Source organism: Capricornis sumatraensis, chromosome 8 (genome assembly GCF_032405125.1).
Source record: "Capricornis sumatraensis isolate serow.1 chromosome 8, serow.2, whole genome shotgun sequence".
NCBI classification, from domain to species: domain Eukaryota; kingdom Metazoa; phylum Chordata; class Mammalia; order Artiodactyla; family Bovidae; genus Capricornis; species Capricornis sumatraensis.
Window position 1 is genome coordinate 18,976,724 of NC_091076.1, and position 20,940 is coordinate 18,997,663.

At 43.5% G+C, this 20,940-nt stretch overlaps 1 protein-coding gene across 5 annotated transcripts in view; it reads left to right on the forward strand.

The window, feature by feature from the left end:
* The window catches only part of ETS1 (ETS proto-oncogene 1, transcription factor), a 143,061-nt gene extending 137,670 nt beyond the window's left edge, over positions 1-5,391 (forward strand). For 4 of the 5 annotated variants that reach the window (XM_068978741.1, XM_068978739.1, XM_068978742.1 and 1 more), the window contains one exon: positions 1,603-5,391. In XM_068978741.1, coding sequence (XP_068834842.1) covers positions 1,603-1,818 — 216 coding nt within the window. In that variant the 3' untranslated portion in view covers positions 1,819-5,391. The remainder of the gene's footprint in view (positions 1-1,602) is intronic. The other variant, XM_068978744.1, reaches the window with a different exon arrangement.
* Positions 5,392-20,940: the final 15,549 nt, after the last annotated feature.

Genomic DNA, 20,940 nt, shown 5'->3' on the forward strand with positions numbered 1-20,940 from the left:
AGCTCTCTGGGGATGGGTTGTATGGGGCTTGATGGTGTTTTCTAGGGTTTGAATCCCAGCTCTGCCACCTGCTACTTGGGGGACCTCCTCTGAGCTTGTTGCATCATTTGGAAAACAGAAAACACCTAGGTTGCCCGTTCATTTTTCAGCTTAATGGATAGGACGTGCCTACAGTGCCTGTCACATGTTAGACCTTTTGTAAACACAAGTTGGGCTTCCCTGGTGGCTCAGTGGTAAAGAACACACCTGCCAGTGCAGGATACTCAGGTTCAGTCCCTTGGTTGGGAAGATCCCCTGGAGAAGGAAATGGCGACCCACTCCTATATTCTTGCCTAGAAAATGCTATGGACCAGAACCTTGTGGGCTACAGTCCATGGGGTTGCAAAAAGTGTTGGAAATGACTCAGCAACAAAAACAGAAGTTGTCTTCTCTGACTTTGTTCCCTTGTTGGCCTTGTGGCTCTGTGAATATGGAAGGCATCTGACAATTTGAGAGGCCTTCAGCGTTTGGTGAGATTTGCTCATCATTTTGTTTTTTCATCAACAAACAGTGAGGGGAGGAGGAATGCACTGAGTCTGAGATGAACATGTACACATTGCCCGTGGGCTTCCCTGATTGCTCAGATGGTAAAGAATCCACCTGCAATGCAGGAGACCCTGGTTCAATCACTGGATCAGGAAGATCCTCTGGAGAAGGGATAGGCTACCCACTCCAGTATTCTTGGCCTTCCCTTGTGCTCAGCTGGTAAAGAATCTGCCTGTAATGCAGGAGACCTTGGTTTGATCCCTGGGTTGCAAAGATCCCCTGGAGAAGGGAAAAGATACCCACTCCAGTATTCTGGCCTGGAGAATTCCATGGATGTGTATAGTCCATGGGGTCACAGAGAGTCGACAACCAGCAAGGACCTACCGTCTAGCACAGGGAACTCTAGTCAATATTCTGTGATAATCTATAAGGGGAAAAGATCTGAAAATATATATATGTAGAAGTGAATCACTTTGCTATACACCAGAAACTAACACAACATTGTAAATCAATTATACACCAATAAGAAAACAAAAACAAAAAAATAAATAGGGAGTGGTTGCTCTGTGACACGCCCAAATTCAGAGGATGCAGAGCAATGAACAAGAGAGAAGGCCCTCTGTTCCGGCTGAAGTGAGAAGCCCTGTGCCTCAAAAAAAAGAAAAAGATGCTTCCTGTTGATGAAAGACAGGTGTGACTGTAACTCAGTCCGTCATCCCTCACATCAGATTTCATGCTTTCAAAGCAAAGATGTTCTATTAATAATACAGGGTAAGAGGAGACTCTATAGTGTCTCCTATAAAAAAAGACTCTTTTTAAAATATCAAATGTTTTAACTCCCATTCCACAGAAGTTCAGGGTCACTGCGTTTTCATCAGCTTAAAGAGTCAACTTCACTGCCAACCTGGTCTAGCCCTCAAAACTTGAAATTCAGAAAAGTAACTTCTTTGTCGATGAATCTCTAGCCATCTTTTGAACATCATGGGTCATCACCAGTGAGTGCAGGCATATTAACATGTATCGTGGGCTTATTCTGGAAGTGTTCACCCCTCTTCTTTTTTAAAAATTCAATTTCAGGTGGCCAGGAGATGGGGAAAAAGGAAAAACAAGCCTAAGATGAATTATGAGAAACTGAGCCGTGGCCTTCGCTACTATTATGACAAAAACATCATCCACAAGACAGCGGGTAAACGCTACGTGTACCGTTTTGTGTGTGACCTGCAAAGCCTGCTGGGGTACACGCCCGAGGAGCTCCATGCCATGCTGGATGTCAAGCCCGACGCCGACGAGTGATGGACGCTGAGGGGCCGGGGAAACCCTGCTGAGACATTTCAGAGAACAACCATGTCGGTCGGACTCTTAATTTTTTAATTGTTATTCTATTTTTAATTTTCCAGAACTCATTTTTTTTACATTCAGGGGTGGGAGCTAAGTGAGCTGCAGCTATAATCCATTGTGCGCCGTTGAAGGAGAGCCAGGACTGGTGGGGTGGGTGGGACAAGAAATTCTGGAGTGGATTTTCAGGAGACAAGGGCCTTCTTAGAAGCTTGAAGAATCTGGCTTAAGGGAGGAAGAGACTAACACGTCCAGTTATTTAAAAAAAAAAAGTCATCCACAAAAAAAAAATGTCTTGAGTTATGGACCTATTAGCAAAAGAAATTGATGCACCAGGAGTCTTGAAACTAATGAAAGGCAATTAATTTCCTTTTGTCTTTAGGTCTGGGAGGGCAAAAAAGAGGGAGGTAGGATAAAGCCTTTGGTTTGGGGGTGCACTAAAAAATCACGGACTATTGACCTTTTTATTCTACTTTTGAAACAAAGATGGACTTCAGTGGGGAGGGACTGAAACTGTTTTTGTGTTAAAATTTATTCTATTAAATTTTGTGCCAGTATTTTTTTTTTCCTTAAAAATCGTCTTAAGCTCTAAGGTGGTCTCAGTATTGCGGTATCATGCAATTTTGTTTTTATTTGCCAACTGAGGATTCTGACACAGTGAAAGGAAACTGTTTATATAGACCCCACTGGAGAGACAAAGCGCCATCACTGAGATTTGGGGATCCCAAGTTCATGTGACTGATGTGTGAAGGGAAAAAATGATGCTAATTTGGGTACAAGGGAACTGTGCATGTGAATTTCTCCTTTAATTCTTAAAAATTATGATCACACCCCTCTACTTATTTGTCATGAGTGTATTCTCAGAGTTTGGACTTAACATTGAGCTAAGAAGCATTAAGTCTTTGAACTGAATGTATTTTGCAGCCCTGCTTTGGACAATAGTAAATGTAGGAGCACTGTAGAAGTCTTACGAAAGAGGGAGTGAAGGGAGAAGATTGACCTGGTTCTCTACTGGTTTTTTAGACTTGTAACATACATGACTTGGAATAAAATCTGTATGCACGGGCATTACCCCTCAGGTCTTAGGAAATAAGTCCTGAATGCATGTCCTTCCCAACTAACACTCTGTACTTTGTCCTTTGTGTCTTATTTTCCTAGCATCCCACATTTATCACTTTTCCCCACTCTGTTGTTCAGTACAAGGAAATGTACAGCTTTCTCTTGGGTGAGTGAAAGAGTAGCCGCAGACGTGTCATGAGTTGGAGAGTGTCTGATAAAAGCCATTTAGATGTCCTGGGTTTTAGAAGCCATGGAAACTGAGGGAGCCTAGGAATAAAATGTGGCTCGGCTGTCTTTGGGAAAAGTGCAAGGCTTTCCTTTGAAGGGTTTAAGGCAGCTGTGTCGGGTGTCAGGTGAGACTGGGTGGGCAGGCAAAGGTGCACAGAGCAGATGCTATAAGGGTCCTGTGCTTGGATCTGTTGTCCTGGCGCAGGATAAGGGAAGGTTGGTAATTGCAAAGGAAGGAAGCTTGAAGGCATAGGAACTATAAGGAAAGGAGCTTGGGTGTAGCAATAAGGTGGTCCATGAGATTCAAATCTACTTTTACTTCTCCTGGAGTTGAACCACAAACATCATCAACCGAGGCTATTGTCAGGGGTCATCTGAAAATGGAGTTTGGGGAGAGGGGACCAACATCTGACTACTAAGGAAAAGTGCCTAATACAATTAGAATCCTCTCTTCCTCAGCTCAACAGGTGCCGGATTTGAAAAGGAGGGTGACAGAGGGATGGCTTTCAGCGAGGAAGGGGAAGAAACCCTCAGGACGGGCTTCTCGGGGTTGGCCCTTGTTGGGCTTCAGCTGAGAAACTGGAAGTCTACTAACTACCTTCTAGCATAGCTTCAAGAAAGTGGATTGTTTTCTCCCAGGTCTTCTTGCAGACCCCGGATTATCAGGAACTTAACTCTGTGATTCACGCGCTTCCTCATACCGAGAAATCGGAGCATCCACTTGGAAAGCAGAGGCAGCATTTCGCCCAGCTGTGTATTGCGATCTTCTTCCGGACGCAGGTGCCTTAATGAAGCTCTCGACATATTTTAGGAGCTGCTCAGGGAGTGTTAGGCAGAACTGTTTGGACTACATTGTCTTCTCTTAGATTATGTGATCTTTGTTGGGCACTGGCGAAGGTGTGTGCGCGTGCTCGTGTGTGTCTCTGTGTGTGTTTGCAGACGTGCAGAACTGCAGCTGAGAGAATGCTGGGGCTTTCTCATGATGTCTTTCCACATTTCAGTGATGGGTGAGAGTAGAACCAAGGCCAGACTTCGGTCCTTGCTTCTTTGCCACCAGGCATATCACTTTCTCAGCTCAACAGCCCTTTCCGTTTCAATCGATGCTGAGACGCCCTCCCTGTGTATGTCTGACTCCTGCCATAATTCACGTAAACAAGTGCCTCCTCACGCTCTTCAGCCGCTTGTTTGCTAAGATGCACCCCCCTCCCCAGCCCTGCTCTCTCTCCCAGTCCACTGTTTCCAGTATTTGTAGATAGCGTGTTAGTTCAAACAGCTTTGTCAATCTGGCCAGATGCTTTTTTTTTTTCCTCCTTCTGTCCAGAGACCATCCCAGGAAGAGTGGTGGGTGGTTTATACACTGGAAATGGAGCAGAATTGTTGGATTTCTGCTTTAAAAAAAAAACAAAAAACAAAAAAACACATGTTAACTTCAGAGGAAGGATGGGCAAATCTGGTTGAGTTGGGTGAAACTCTGTTTTCCTGGAGATGCATCTGTTAACCCATGTTGGTTTGGGCTGTAGGGTTGAGTCACTTTGGTTCCCTTTCGCTTTCAGGGGGAGGGACTTCCCTACACAAAGCCCTGGTTTTTTGGCTATGGAGATTAGAGGTAACATTCAGAGATCAGATATGCTTTTCCTCACTTTGGGGCTGAACACTCTGGGTTTTAGAGCATTAACCTGCCTAATCTTCATGGTGAAAACGACACCTTCTCTGTCCTCGTCATGCTGTGCATGCTGCTGTCTCTTTTGGGGTCTATATAAATGGGTTGAACTCTTAATCTACATTCCAAAGAAGTTTCGAGGAACCATAAATATATGTATACATATACATATATAAAATAGATATATTAAAATGAAATTTATCTCTATCAGGAATACTGCCTCAGTTATTGAACTTGTTTTTAGAATACTTTTTTTTTAAGCTGAGAAGTATAGGGGTGAAAAAGATGTTATATTGTGTTTGACTATTTTCCAACGTGTATTTTCATATAATTTATATTTTTTAAGAGCTGAAAATTTAAAAGCAAGATTAAAAAAGAAAGGAAAAGCAGGTGCTTTTTAAAAAATCAGAACTGAGGTAGCTTAGAGATGTAGCGATGTAAGTGTCTATGTGTTTTTTTTTTTTTTAATGCAAAAAAAAATTTCTTATGGGGGAGTTTTTCGTTCGTTTATTTTAGTAGCTGATGCTGGCACATCATTTTGCTGGAGAATTTTTTATATACTGTAGCCTGATTTCATATTGTATTTTAAACTGTGTGAGATTAAAAGCAAAGAAATTCATTCATAACGATGTGGGTTTGGCTCCGTTCTTTCCTGTCTGGTTCATGTGTGAAAGGAGGACAAATTAGCCAACCAGAGACAAGCACAGGAAGGAATGCAACTTCATCTGATCTCACTAGCTCTGCACCATTTCAGATAAAGATTTCCTAATAAAGTGAGAACTAACATAGGAATATGGGGAAGTGTCATCTGACATCCCTGTTACTGAAGATGGAGTCATCCTTTGTGGAATGTCCCCGCCTCATCATACCACGTTTTGATCGTGTCTGAGGACTAAGAGGCACATGAAGAAACCTTTTAATGACTCAACAGATAAACATTTGATTTCAGCTAGGTAAAGTTCCTGATACTGACACAGGACGTTGAATATCTTTGGTCCACACTTGGGAACAGCACTCTTCCCCCTCCTTCTTTCACTCATTTTGTCCTGTGCTGATTCAGACCCATCGCATGAATGTTGGCCCCAACTCTTTTGGGGGGGCTGAAAATGGTGAATGGTAACATCCAAGCCCTCGGCAGTCATAAATGCAACCGTATTTAGGAACACATGCTGCATGGTGCCTCTTCTCTTGTTAAAACTGCAGAAGGTGGATGTTTTTAATTAACACCAGCATTCACAACATGAATCCCGACTCACAGCTGGAAAGAGAATTTTTGCTGAATTGGTCACAAAGAGAGCTCTGTTTTTGGAAAATCGGTTTCTTCCAGCCTGGAGCTTGAGGTTTCCTGAGTGCACATTAAACACTGACTGTGTGGTCCAGTGGTCAGGGAGCCCGACTTGCCGAGAGGAGGGTTCCAGGTCTACCTCCCAGTTAAGCCATCACCACTCACTGGGGGACTGTGGTGAGATGGCTGGAGGTCCTTATATTTTTTAGTCTTTCAGTTGCCAACATGGGCAAAACCACAACTCCAGAGCCAACCTAAGGCCACATCTGAGCTCTTCTCCCCCTGAATCCACAGAATATAGAGACCAGGACTTCATCTCAGTCAGGGATCTGGTCAGAGAGCTTTCCATCACTGTCAAGATGCTGTTATTCCTGCAGAGTATGTTATTTCATGCTGGCTAGGTTAAAAGATACCAGATACACTTGAATGAATCAGCTTAGACCTCTATTGCTCAAACTAAGAGCTAGCGTTTGGCTGGGGAATTCTCAGACACCTAGGCTTTAGTCATCTCGATGATCCTGCTGAGACCACCATATAGAAGCTGGGGTGATGGGGGAGGGACAGTATCTTCTAAAACTCCCTCCAGACTTGGGGGAACCGGGTCTGGATAGAATAGAAGGTGGTGCAGGGAAAAAAGAAATCATTTAAAAACACCTGGTGTCTTCACTTCTCCTACCCTTCCCTCTATGGACCTAGTATGTTTATTTCACTGTCACGTTGAGTTTAGAGTTGGCCATATGATTAACTTTGACCCATGAGTTGTTAGAAGAAATAATGCAAGCAAAGACTTGAATTGTGCTTGCCTGATAGTGTGTTCTCTTGCACCTCTGCACATGCAGTGAGAAGATCGTGCCTCAATTTCCCCCTGCTCCAGTGAGAATGAGAGGAGCACTGTCCATCCAAACCACCATCCTGAGTTTGGAATCAAACTCAGCCTGGTTCACCCTAGATCATTTCATCCCAAGCTGGCTGAGGGGCATATAGTGAGTTTAAATGATTTCTTTTAAACTTCCCAGTGTTAGAGTGGGTATTATACAGCAAGAGCTGCCTATAACAGTCTTAAGCATGGCAGTCTCTGGGTTGCAATGATTTTTCATTTATTTTCTTTTCACATTATTTACAAATGTGTTTTGTTTGCCTTTTTAATAAAGATAATTTTAAAATAAACCATATATGAAAAAATGTGAAAAACGAAGCTGATGGTCAGACATCTACAGGTTTTGACAGGCTTTGGGCAGTTGTAAGATAGAGTAATTGCCCAAGGCTAGTCTAGCTCCACACTGTTATGACCTTGGGGCAACCTACAGCACCCATGCCAAAAATAAATGAATACCTCGTGACCAAAAATTGAACGAAAGAGCTTACCCATATAATGAAGTGTAACTATTTTAACCTAAAGAAGGAAGAGGATTGTGAGTGAAATGAGCCAGGCAGTGGAGACTACAGAGCACACACAGGTTGTCTGTGGGCTGGGTCTATAGCACAGAGTTGCTCAGCGTGTCCTTGACAGTGTCAGGACTCGCCTCTGCAGCTCAGGTGTCTGGCAGTAAGACCATGGGCTTGTCTCGGAATCCTGCAGAGCAACCCCCACCCCCGCCCCATGAACTGGCTGAGTGGAGGCTGCCCCTTCAAAATGCAAATGAATCTCCTGTCTTGTCTCCAGTGGCTCAGCCCCACATTACATTCCTGCCTCGTCCCTGTAGAATTTGATTTTGCCAGCCCTGTGACCATCTCTCCATCTCCCATGTGTTCTTGGCGTGAAACTTAACATTATTCTGGAAACCTACCGTGGAAGAGAGCACAAGAGGTCATCGAGTTCATCAGAACCAGCTGCTTCTAAGCCCTTGTTGTTTCTGTGAAGCCATGTTGCCACCCAGGAACTCTGAAAGGTCCCTTTTGATGCTGCTGCTGGTGGCTCACCCTCCCTGGGAACCACAGCCCTGGTTACTAAGAGAGATGCTTCATACACCCAAAGGGGACAAGGACAGTCTTCTTTCAGTAAGGAAGCTTTTCCAGTCCCACACCCTTTCCAAGCCCCGCTTCTCCCCAGCGTTTCTCTGGGCTGTGGTTTGTGTTGAAAATGCCAGTTGCACAGAAACCTTTCTGTAGCTCAGATGCAGGGCTTCTTGACCCTCCAAGGACTGGCCTGTGCCCTTTAATGGGTTTATTGCTCAGCATACCGCAGATTATCTTCTGGTCCTTGAGATTACTCCCAGTTAGGAGAATCCTCCCCAAAGAACAATGAGTAGCAGAAGAGAAAAGATCTTTTTAAGGCCCCTCTTGCAAGGAGGCAGGGGTTTAACAGAGTCTGATAAAAGCAGCTGTTGATTGACCAGTGAAAATTTAAAAAGTCTTGAAATTGAGGGGGAAATAAAACTTTTATTGGGAATTGAGAACTCCAAATTAGCTGAGGAGGGGGGCTGTGGCTTCTCTGCCTCTTGGTCAGTGACATTTCCTGCTTTACTGAATGTCCCAGACCTTTTCTTTTTTTTCCCCCCATTTTCCTGGAAAATATTTCTATCCTGGAAAAGCCGGTTTCATTTGATTGCCGGGTGTACCTCAATGTGCTGACGCCCAAGGTGATGACAGTGATGACCATCTGCCTGGAGCAGCCCTGGGGGCTCAGCAGTGGCCAGTTCTCAGCACCTGCTGGGCAATCCCCAAAGCCTAGTCCTGCATCTCACCTTTCCTGCCATCCGGGTTCTAGTGGGCTCTCAGCCATAGCATCTTTCAGAGCTATGATGTCAGGTCAGCTCTGGTCCTGCCATGTGACAGCACGTGGAGAAACGAGGCTGTCAGCAGCCACTTAGGGGACCTACAGCAGTCATTTGACAGCCACTTTCTCCCTGCCCATTCCACATTGTCAGCCCAAGACACTGCCCTGCCAGGGGCAGGCTGTCTTTAACTTTTCTACAGGCAAATCCTGAAATTTAATCATGACTCTTATGCCCTTTCCTCCCAGCTCCAGTCCCCTTTCTCTACTCTGACTCTCATCCATTTCCCAAGTAACACATCCTAGTTTAAAGTTGACCCCAGTTGACTCCCTGGTGGCTCAGACGGTAAAGAATCTCCCTGCAGTGCTGGAGACCCGGGTTCAATCCCTGGGTTGGGAAGATCCCTTGGAGGAGAGCATGGCAACCCACTCCTGCATTCTTACCTGGAGAATCCTCATGGACAGAGGAGCCTGGCGGGCTCTGGTCCATGGGGTCCCAAAGAGTAGGACACGACTGAGTGACTAAGCACACACACACAATTTCTATTAGTTCTAATGGATTCCAACAGCCTGCTCAGTGCTGATGTTCAGGTTGGGTTCTAGGGTGGCAGAAGGCTTTTATCTCCTGGTTTTCAGAAACTAAAAACACGGGGTCTTGTAGATCACAGTTCATGGGGTTACAGGATGTTCTAGCTGGAAGGTACCCCTACATGATGACACTACCACCCAAATTTATTCAGGTAAAAGACGGTCACTGAACCACTGTTGTGTCGTTCTCAGTGTGCCCAGTATTAGGGAAACCAGAAGGGAAATATAGATGCAATTTCCCCTTTGCTCTGCTTCTAGTGAATGACAGGTTGTAGACAAGTAACTGGAAGAATTCCTATCCAGTGGAATAATGGGGTGCTTTGATATCAGGAGAAACACCGAACCTGGAAGAATTTATGTCCTAATGGGGAGTAGCAGTTAGCTGGGTGGAGAGTGAAAGACATTCAGGTCTAGAAGGGAGAAAGTGCATGGAGCAATAGAGTCTGGAAGTTGTTCTGGGACCCCAGAGTGCGGGATGAGAGAAGTTGTGGTAACAGGCAAGGATGGGGAAACAGAGGAGACGGCTCAGGGCCTTGTGGGCCAGGTGAGAGTAAGGTGGGGCCCTGAGGATCTTCCCAAGGCCAAGTCACTTGACCCGATCTGTGCTCAGAAAGATTAGTCGGTCTGTAGAGTAAGGACGGATCAGAGGGGACAAGGACAGGGTCAGAGAGACCAGCTGGAAAACGGTTTCATTTGTTTGGGAGAGAAGCCTTCCAGAGAGTCAGCCATGAGTGGATCAGCAAGGTGCTTAAGAGATGAAATTTCCGGGACCGGGTGGTTGGTTGGTGTGGATGGGCCGGGGGAGTAGGGCCATTGTGCAAGCACTGGGGTTTGGGTGGTGCCCAAGGATGACTATCACAGTCCTTGGGCTCAGTCAGCATGTCCCCAGGGCATGGATGTTAGGTCTGGAAAGAACCTTAGCGATAAAGTCCAGTTCCCGCATCGTGTAGTTGACTTGTGTGAGGTCACATAGCTAACTGGTGACAGAGGTGACAAGTCTTAGCTCTGCTGATTCTAAGGCCATACCTATGTATCCAATGAAGGTCTGTCCCTCCAACACAGGTGAGAAATAGTCCATCTCTTCCCTCCCTCCCTAACTCCTTTCCTTCTCTCCTTCCTACCCTCCCTTCCAGCTGAGAACAAGAGCTATTCAGCTTTCAGATGACTATGACAGGTCTCCCTGTGTGACTGACAGAGACTGTCTCCTCTCATCATGGCAGTCTCCCAGGACACGGGCCTCCATCCCAGGCTGTAATTGAAGAGAAAGAGGAGGTGTTACTTCCTCTGCTCCGGCAGTCCCTCTCTGGCCTCCCCCCTCTCCCCAACCACTCATCTCCCTCCCCACGCCCCCGGGAACTGTCTCAGCCCCACTTGCTGAGCATCACTTAGCATTATTCCCAGGACTTTGTTTGGGGCAGAAGAAAGAGCTGGTATCTCTTGGATCAGCTCTGTGACAGCTTCCCTTCCCCAGCCAGCACTTCTTGCCATCTCTAAATCTTGGTCTCACACCTCTCCTCTGAGATTGACAGCCTCCTGCTTTTTTAAAAAAAAATTGATTATCCCAGTTCTTTGTGACTCCCTCTTTTTCTCACCTGTTCCCTTTATTCTCCATCTGAATTTCCTCTCTGTCTCTCTTATCTTACATATCTAGAGGGGAAATGTCATAGACTGGAGATGAAAGGCAGTGTGACATTTAAAGAGTATGGACTCTGATGCCACTTTGGGGCTGTGTGACTTTGGGCAAGTTAATTAACCTCTCTGTGTCTCAATTTCTTCATCCATGAAACAAAGATGAATAACCTCTCTGTATCTCAATTTCTTCATCCATGAAATAACCTCACAGGATTGATGTAGTGTTTACTGTTTAATATATCTTGAAACTTGACACATAGTAAGTGATATGTAAGGGTTTTTTGTTTGTTTAGTTGCTAAGTCGTGTCCAACTTTTTTGTGACCCCATGGACTGTAGCCTGCCAGGCTCCTCTGTCTATGGAATTCTCCAGGCAAGAATACTGGCATGGGTTGCCATCTCCTTCTCCAGGGATTGAACCCGAGTGTCCTGCTTGGCAGGCAGATTGTTTACCACTGAGCCACGAGAGCTAGTGATAAATGAGAAGCTACAGCTCAAGAAAGCTTTTCTTTCCCTCCTGGGAGAACCTTTTTTCCCCCTGGATTCATGGGGCAAGGAGAAGTCTTGGGCGTTTAGGGTAAAGTCTCTGAAGGGTCTGTCTGCAGAGTCTGGAGTGTCTGCTCCGCCCTCCCAGGCCTCGGAAGGGAAGGTTCTGGTGCCAAGGCCCCCTGCCTGGCACAGCCAGCTCGCTGCCGCAGCTGCAGGTAGGCAGAGCGCTGGCTCCGGGCTTGGAAAGGCGGACGTTGTTCCGGCCAGCTCCAGGACTCAGCGTTTTCCACTACTCCTCGCTCTGTTTGTTTTCCTCTCTGAGCTCCCCATGCCGAGTAGGGGCTCCTGAATGACGTCCAACAGCAACGCTGGGCCCGCTCTGAGCCCTCCCGTTGGCAGCGGAGGGCCCCGGGCTGGCAGCCCCTGCACAAGGCTCTCTTGCTCACAAAGTGCCATTGTCCAGGGCGGTCTGTGGGAGACAAATGCAAGGGATTTCAAAATCAACGGCGAGTTATTTTTATCTGTGGAAAGGCTGAAATACCTTTGTTTTCCAGCTCGGAAAACAAACCTTAAAGGATCTCTGAGCTGCAGAGAGCGTCTCCATTTGTCCCAGGAGTCAAGTTCACCAGGGAGGCTTCTGAAAGGATGCAGTTTAAAGCCCAGGCTGCCAGGGCCCACGGGGCCCTCCCAGGATGGGGTCTTCCAGGCTTGGTCCCGAATCTATGAACTTCAAGCCCTGGAGCTTTGCTCCTACAAGTGACTGAGCACTGACTCGCTCCTTCAGGGTGGGTGCCTTCCTGTTTCCCCACCGCCCGCGCCCCCCGGTCTTCACGGGCTGCTTCTCTCCTCCAGGCCCTCGGCCTTCGGCGGGGCCCCACTCAGGACTATCTCACGGGCGGATGTGCACACTCTGGGGATCACACAGAATAAGACATGGACTACGGGAGGACTTTGACTCCCATTTATTTTCACTCTAAAAACAGGAGACACATTTTTATTTATTACTATGGAATACCCTTATCCATCTCAGTGCTTTTGGTCAGCCTTCCACTCCTGGGCATGTACTCAAAGCACTATAAGGGGACGTCCCCGGTGGTCCAGTGGTTACGAATCCATTTGGCAACTCAGGGGACTGAGGTTCAATCCCTGCTCCCAGAACTAAGATCCCGCGTGCCATGGAGCAGCTGAGCCTGCACACCACAATTGGAGGATTGGTGCCCTGCCACCAAAGATCCCACGTGAGGCAACAAAGATCCTTCAGGCAGAACCTAAGACTTGATGCAGCCAAATAAACAAATAAATATTTTTTAAAAAGCACTGTAGGCCAAGCATGGATCATGCAACACAGAAGGGGGTCTACACCACTACCGTTCTTTCTTTTTTTGCTTCCAGAAAATTACAATGTTTTAAGGTTTACATGAACGCAATGAGCAAATTTACAACCCAAAATATCTAATTTTAACCAAACAGCCCTCACAAAAGAGACAAGTGGCTTAAAATGTTTCCTGCAATGAAACTGGATTATAGATGATAGGAACAGGTCAGGCACACAAAGACAAAAAAAAATGGGATTATGTCTTTAACTCCTGGAACAAATTATTTGTTAGGCATATGCCGAGGTTAAGACAATAATTTAATTATATTTGGCAAAAATGTTTTCCAAATTATCAACACTATATTAAATATAGATGTAAATCCATTGTCGTTAATAAACAGTGCCTGGGCACTCATATTATTATCAATCAATACTAATAGACATTAGCTAGTGCATCTAATCCATAAATAAATATGCGTATGTTGGAAGTGCTGCTCAAAGAATCTTTCCTGATGGGGGTATAGGGTCAGAAAATTTTTGAGATGACGGCTATAAAGGAGTATTTTCTGTGAGCTGGCAATTTTTCTGCTTATGATGGAGAAAGCTCATTTGCAATCAGTTAAAATCAGGGTTTAAATTCTGACTCCATGACTCAATAAACTCCTCAGTATCTTTGAGTCTCAGTTTCCACAAAATCATAATAATGCCAGTCATCTCGCAGGTCCATTTTGAGGGTCAATATGATAATTTATATTAATTACACAAGTTTGTGTGTGTGTGTCTCTCAGTAGTGTCCGGCTCTTTTTGGACCTCCTGGACTGTAGCCCAGCAGGTTCCTCTGTCCATGGGATTTCCCTGGCAAGAAACTGGTATGGGTAGCCATTCCCTTCTCCAGGGGATCTTCCCAGTCCAAGTATCGAACCCAGGTCTCATCTCCTGCATTGGCAGGTGGATTCTTTACCACTAGAGCCACCTGCTGCCTCTCCCTCAGAAATACTTAACATATAAGAAGCGCTCAGGGATGCTTCTCATTTTCTTGGTCTTCCCCTTGCTTCTAGAGCTGGGGAAGATCAGAGAGTTCATAATGAAATGGAGCTCACTCTCCAAAATCCCACTCTGACCCTCAGGGAACATTTGCTTGTGACTGAGAAAGTGAGCTTGCGGTTTTCAATACATGACTGGCTGTTCTTGGCTGTAAGAGGAGAGAAGATTTGAGTGTGGCTGTGTTTAAAAACAAGCTTGGGGAGGCCCTTCCTGGTGGCTTCCTAACAAGTGTGCAATAAATGGTCCTCTATTGGTTTTAGTTGAGTTCCCAGCAGACCATTTTTCTACATCAGAAAACAGAGCTCAACAGTGCTGCAATTGGCAGTAATTAGCCCCCCATGATGCAGCTCAGCCACAGATCTCAAAAGTGAGTGAGCCATGGATATGGAGAAAACCCCACCTAGCCGGGGCCCCTGGCCTTTGGCAGAGGATCAGGCACCACCCAGCTGTGTTACAGAAGCGGCAGGGAGTGGCGGTAGGGTGCGGAGTAAGGCTCAGTCCTGGTTGATTTTCCCAGCTCTCATTTAGCACATGAGGATGCAAGATGAAGGATGGTGGAGCCATAAAAGGGTGAGAGCCGCCATCTTCCTCTCCACCCATAACTTTCTCGAACTAGGATCTGGATGAGCACATAAAAGCCAAATGCCAGCTTTGAGAGAACATTGACCATCATGGACACATGGACACCCCTTACCCCCTCAGACCCCCATTCTCAAAGAGCTTCACGCCCAATTCCGAGTCCCAGCTCTTCCATCCCGTTGTAATTGAACCTGGGAGAACTTTACGAGGAGTCGGAGACTCCATGTCAAAGTCTCAGAGAATGATCCGTGAGTGTTTCATTCACAATCCCAAACCGGGTGATGCAAGAGTAAATGAGGTGATTCAAGGCCAGCGTTCCAAGTGTGATGTAGATATTGGAAGAGATTCACTTCACACAGAAACAGCCTCCAACCAAAGGTGGAGGGAGCTGCTGTGACCTGAGTGGTTGACACAGAAACTGTTCCGGTCCACTGCTCTGTGGGTGACCTCAGCAGTGAGCTCTCCTGCCATCCATTCCAGACAGGTGACCAACTTGTGAGTCAGGCTTGCCTGGGCAGGAGGCAGCTGATGCAGAGAATACACCTCTTCCTGTAACCTGACAGCCACGACCCTTGGCCTCTTGCGGGGGGTGCAGTGGGCAGTACTTCATCTGGGGACAAAGCTGCCTTTGTCCTTCTAAGCCGCCCATAGGTTGGAAGGAAGAACTCCTTCCTTCCCTCTCCTTCTGCCTGCCACCCAGGATCTGGAGCTCATGGATTTTCCCTGAGCCACCCACTTCTTTTTCTTTCTCAGGCCAAACTTTCTTGAGTTTCAGATGAACTATGCTTGATGTATAACTCTGCCTTCATGAAAAAATTTGCTTTGTCTTTTTAAAAGGGAACTTCTAGAGTCTACTGTGTCAGCTCCCAAGCCTGCAGTCAGTGATAAACTTCTGGGACTTTTCTATCCTTCTCAGTACTCTTTACTTTCTGAATTTCAAAAAATCCATCTCAGCAGCTTAATTCTCTAAAGTCCAAAACAAGGACTTCAGAAGTAGGCAGCTTTAAGATCAAGTGGGACATTTGACACATGACAACCTTTCTGCAGCATCATTTCTTCTTTTGCAAATTGGATAAAGAAAGTGAAAGTGAAGTCGCTCAGTCCTGTCTGACTCTTGGAGACCCCGTGGACTGTAGCCCACCAGGCTCCTCCGTCCATGGGATTCTCCAAGCAAGAATACTGGAGTGGGTTGCCATTTCCTTCTCCAGGGGATCTTCCCAACCCAGGGATCGAACCCAGGTCTCCCACGTTGCAGGCAGACGCTTTAACCTCTGAGCCACCAGGGAGGCAAATTGGATAATACCAACTTAAAGAACCTGTCTGCCAATGCAGGAGATGTAAGAGACTTGGGTTTGATTCCTGGGTCTGGAAGATTCTCTGGAAGAGGGCATGGCAACCCACTCCAGTACTCTTGCCTGGAGAATCCCATGGACAGAGGAGCCTGTCAGGCTGCAGTTCATAGGGTCACAAAGAGTCAGACATGATTGAAGCAACTTAGCACACAATAGAGTTATTATATCAATCAAATGGAATAATATAATAAAGTGACTTTTAAGAGACCTGACATATAGTAAGTACTCAATAAGCATTAGCTTCCTTTACTTCATTCATTCTGTAAGGTAGAGAATTCCCCCAGAATACTTTCATTCTTTTTTGATATTAATTTTACATTTTCTAAAAAGGTAGTATATTTATTAAAAATTTAGATAACTGAAAAATACTCAGAAGATAACTTAAAAACACCTCAGAGTCTTCACTATTGAAATTTTGGTGTATATTCTTTCAGAATTTATACATATGCACATGCATTTGATACTAAACATGCTTTTTTATTCACGAAAAATTTATCTACAGTGATGGGCACAGATCTTAATTGTCCCTTTGACAAATTTGTATAAGCAGCACATCCAGAAAGTTCCCATCTCTATATCCTGTGGGTGTTCACTATTCTAGTTTCTATTACCATAAGTTGGTTTTGCCAGTTCTTGAACTTCATAATTCATGGGGCATTGGGTGGAGTACTGAGAAAGGTTTTGCATCAGTCCTGGAACAAAATTAGCCCTTGACTAAATACTGTTGTACTTCTGCCTAATAAAGCTGAAAAGTAAGACTCAAAAGGGTGAAACTATTTCCAAGTCACTTAGCTCAAGAATATTTTTAGGAATACAAAAATACCCAGCAAATCCACAATGTCTGGCATCCAATAAAAAATTACCAGGCATTCAAAAACACAAGAAAATATGACCCCAAATGAGGAAAAAAATCAGTTGAATATTTCTCAGGAATGACACAGATATTAGAATTAGTACACAAAGATATTAAAAGAGAGTAATGATTTCACATGTTCAAAGAGCTATGAGAACATGATACACAGAGATATGAAACATATTTTTTAAATGACCCAAGTTAAGCTTCTGGAGATGACTATAATGTATGAGATGAAAGATACTCTGGATGGTATTAATGACACGCTTAACACTGAGGAAGGAAAAAATGATGAACTTAAAATCATAGCAATAGAAACTATGTCAAACTAAGCATATAGAAAAGAAAGACTGAAAAGAAAATGAACAGACTGTTAGCGAGTTGTGGGACAAATCTAAGTGTCTGCGTAAACATGCAACCAGAGTCTCCAAATGGCCAGGAAGTGTGATTAAAAAATACATTTTTTAAAGAAGGATTAATGACTGAAATTGTTCCAAATTTGATTAAAACTATCAATGCACAGCTGTAAGACACAGAAGCCCAACAAACTCTATGCACATGAAAATTGAAAAAAATACAGTAAAGCACATCAGGATCAAATTGTTTACAACCAGTGATACCAAAGAAACCTTAAAATTAATTAGAAAAGAAAGACACACTACCAAAAAAAAGGACAAAAGCAAGAATAATAGCATATTTCTCATCAAAAGCAATGTAAGCAATAACACAGTATACAACATCTTTAATGTACTGAAAGGAAAAAAACCAATCAATCTAGAATTCTATACTTAGTGAATACATCTTTAAAAAGCAAAGGCAAAGCAAGGACTTTTCCAGGTATAAAATATTGAAGGATTTTCATTACCAACAGAACTGCACTATAAGAAATTGTAAAGAATATTCCTCAAGCAGAAGGAAAACAATACCAGGTGGAAATCTGGGTCTCACAATGGAATTAAGAGCCTAGAAATGGTAACTATGTGGAGAAATGGAAAATATATTTTTTTCTTATTATTTAAATTTCTTTGGAAGAAAATTTATTGTTTAAAGCAAGCAAACGAGCAGCGTAATGTGAGGCTTATTACACGGGTAGAAATAAACTGTGTGATAACAGTAGTTAAAATTCAGGAGGCAGATAATGGAAGTATATTGTTGTAAAAGTCTTTTAATATATGTAAAGTGGTATAATATTACTTGAACACTGATTACGATAAGTCAAAGGCATAGTTTATGAACCTAATTCAACCATTAAAATAATACAACAAAAGAGATAAAATGGAAAAATAAAAAGATATGCAATTAATTCTAAAGAGAGCATAAAGAAAGGGGAAAGAGAACAAAAGATGGATGGAATAAATAAAAAAGTCAGCTGGTAAATTTTAAATCACCATACAAATTAGAAATAGTTTAATTATCCCAATTAAAAGATAGCACTATTATGGTGATAAAGAGAAAAATCCAGCTGTATGAATATACATCATATACCCAGCTATGAAATGAAGTGAAGTGAAAGTGGTTCAGTCGTGTCCGACTCTTTGTGACCCTGTGGACTATACAGTACATGGAATTCTCCAGGCCAGGATACTGGAGTGGGTAGCCTATCCCTGCTCTAGGGAATCTTCCCAACCCAGGAATCAAACTGGGGTCTCCTGCATTGTGGGTGATTCTTTATCAGCTGAGCTGATATGAGAAGATCATACCCAGCTATAAGAATATGTATCAAACAAATAGGTGAAATTAAAATGGAAAATTATATACAATGTTAATTAATGTTAGTGAAGATTAAGTTAGAATGGCTATATTAATATCAGAAAATGTAGATTTTAGAACAAAAAAATACTACCAGTCATAGGGAGAGTCATTTAATAATGATAAAGTGGTCAATTCACCAAGTGATAAAGTGGTCAATTCACCAATATAACAATCTTAAATGTTTATGTAACAGATAGTTGAGCTTCATTATACATGAGACAAAAAGTGATAAGGTGAGAGGAGAAAAACAAATCCACACATTATAAAGTCAGAGATTTTTAAAATGTAGACAGAAAGTATCTAGAAGATTTGCATAACACTGTTAATCAAATTAACTTAATTGACAATTTTAGAATACTATATCCAACAATGGCAGAATACACTTTCAAAAATCAATGAAACATTTACCAAGGTAGACAATGTATTATAATAAAACAGATCCTAATAAACGTAAAAGAGTCAAGTCATAGAAAATCAGTTCTATAACTACATGGTATTAAATTATAAATTAATATCAGGAAAATAGCTGGAAACCTCTAAGCAGTCCAAGCTAATATTCATAAATAACTCATAGGTTACAGATAAATCCAAAGAGAAAATTTTAAATTGTTAAACTGAATAAAGGAGCTTCCTCAGTGGCTTAGACCATAAAGAATCTGCCTGCAGTGAGGGAGACCCAAATTCCATCCCTAGGTCAAGAAGATTCTCTGGAGGAGGCCACCGCAATCCACTCCAGTATTCTTGCCTGTGGAGGCTTATGGACAGAGGAGCCTGGCAGGCTACCGTCTATAGGGTTGCACAGAGTTGGACACAACTGAAGTGACGTAGCACACACATAAACTGAATGAAAATGAAAACCCAACACTAAAATAAGTGGTTTCAAGCAGTACTTAAGAGAACATCTATAGCCCCAAATGCCTTACAGTAGAAAAGGAAAAAAGGTCTAAATCAATGAACTCTACTTCCGCCTTAATGAACTAGAAAAGAAAAGCAAATAAAAGTAAAGAAAGTAAAAGAGATGCAAGAAGATAAGTCAAAGTCAACAAATTAGAAGCAGAAAAGCAATAAAGAAAATCCATGAAATAAAGAGATGGTTCTTTGAAATGACTGTTAAACTCAATAACCCTATAATGAGAGAGGTGGCCCAGCATGAGTCACACGCTTATCCCCTGAACATTAGCTACACAATGGCTAAGTCACCCTCTAGCTGGGACCTCCGCTAGGGTGGGCAGGTCCAGTGAGCAGGCAACTCAGTGTTTCCACTTTACTGGGTCAAAGTTTATGTATGTGACTATTTTAATTCCTTCGAACAGCTTACATTCCCACAAAGAGTATATATGAGCTGCTGCTGCTGCTGCTGCTCTAAGTCGCTTCAGTCGTGTCCGACTCTGTACGACCCCATAGACGGCAGCCTACCAGGCTCCCCCGTCCCTGGGATTCTCCAGGCAAGAACACTGGAGTGGGTTGCCATTTCCTTCTCTAATGCATGAAAATGAAAAGTGAAAGTGAAATCTCTCAGTGGTGTCCGACTCTTCACGACCACATGGACTGCAGCCCCCCAGGCTCCTCCGTCCATGGGATTTTCCAGGCAAGAGTGCTGGAGTGGGGGGCCATTGCCTTCTCCATATATATGAGCAACACTCTCTGAATCAGATTAACAGAATGGAATAATGCCATTTGTGTGGATGGACCTAGCTATTATCCCACTAAGTGAAGTAAGTCAGAGAAAGACAAGCACCATATATCAGTCACATGTGGAATCTAATTGAAAAATGATACAAATGAATTTATTTGTAGAACAAAAACAGACTCAGAGATTTCAAAAACAAATTTATGACTACCAATGAGGAAGAAGGAGGGTATAAATTAAGAGCTTGGGATTGACATACACACATTACCGTATATAAAATAGATAACCAAAGAAGGACGGACTGTGTAGCAGAGGGAGCTCTGCTCAACGCTCTTTAGTGAAGACCTGGAAAAAATGAATCTATGCATCACTGAAACACTTTACTGCACACCTGAACCTAACACAACATTGTAAGGCAACTAGACTCCAATCAAATAAAAATGTAAAATATGAGCCATAAAAATAAATAAGTGAACCACTCATTTGTCTGTTCCACAGCATCTAAGTTTTGCAAATATAACATTCAACTTAGGTAAATAAAATATCAGAGAGGGAATATCTAATGTTAAGTCTTTTCCTGAACATGGAGCATGTCTCTTGTATCTTCAACTCAATCCTTTACTGGAGTCTCCTTTACTTCTGCCCTTAATTTTGGGGAGGCCTTAAAGATCTAGACTTAGGATCTTAGGAGTGACCCCTCTTAGGGAGTTCACAAACTTTCATGATTTCATTTAGTACTTTTGTAAGAACAATCTTCAACATCTACTGCCTCTTCCTAACTGTTCTTCTAAGTCATAATATTTGTGGCCAGAACCGGAGACATCAACCTGGGCTTGTTTTCCCTCTTTTGCTGTATCCAATCTTTTGCCAAGTTTTTGGCCATCCGTGTTGGCATCTCTCTTT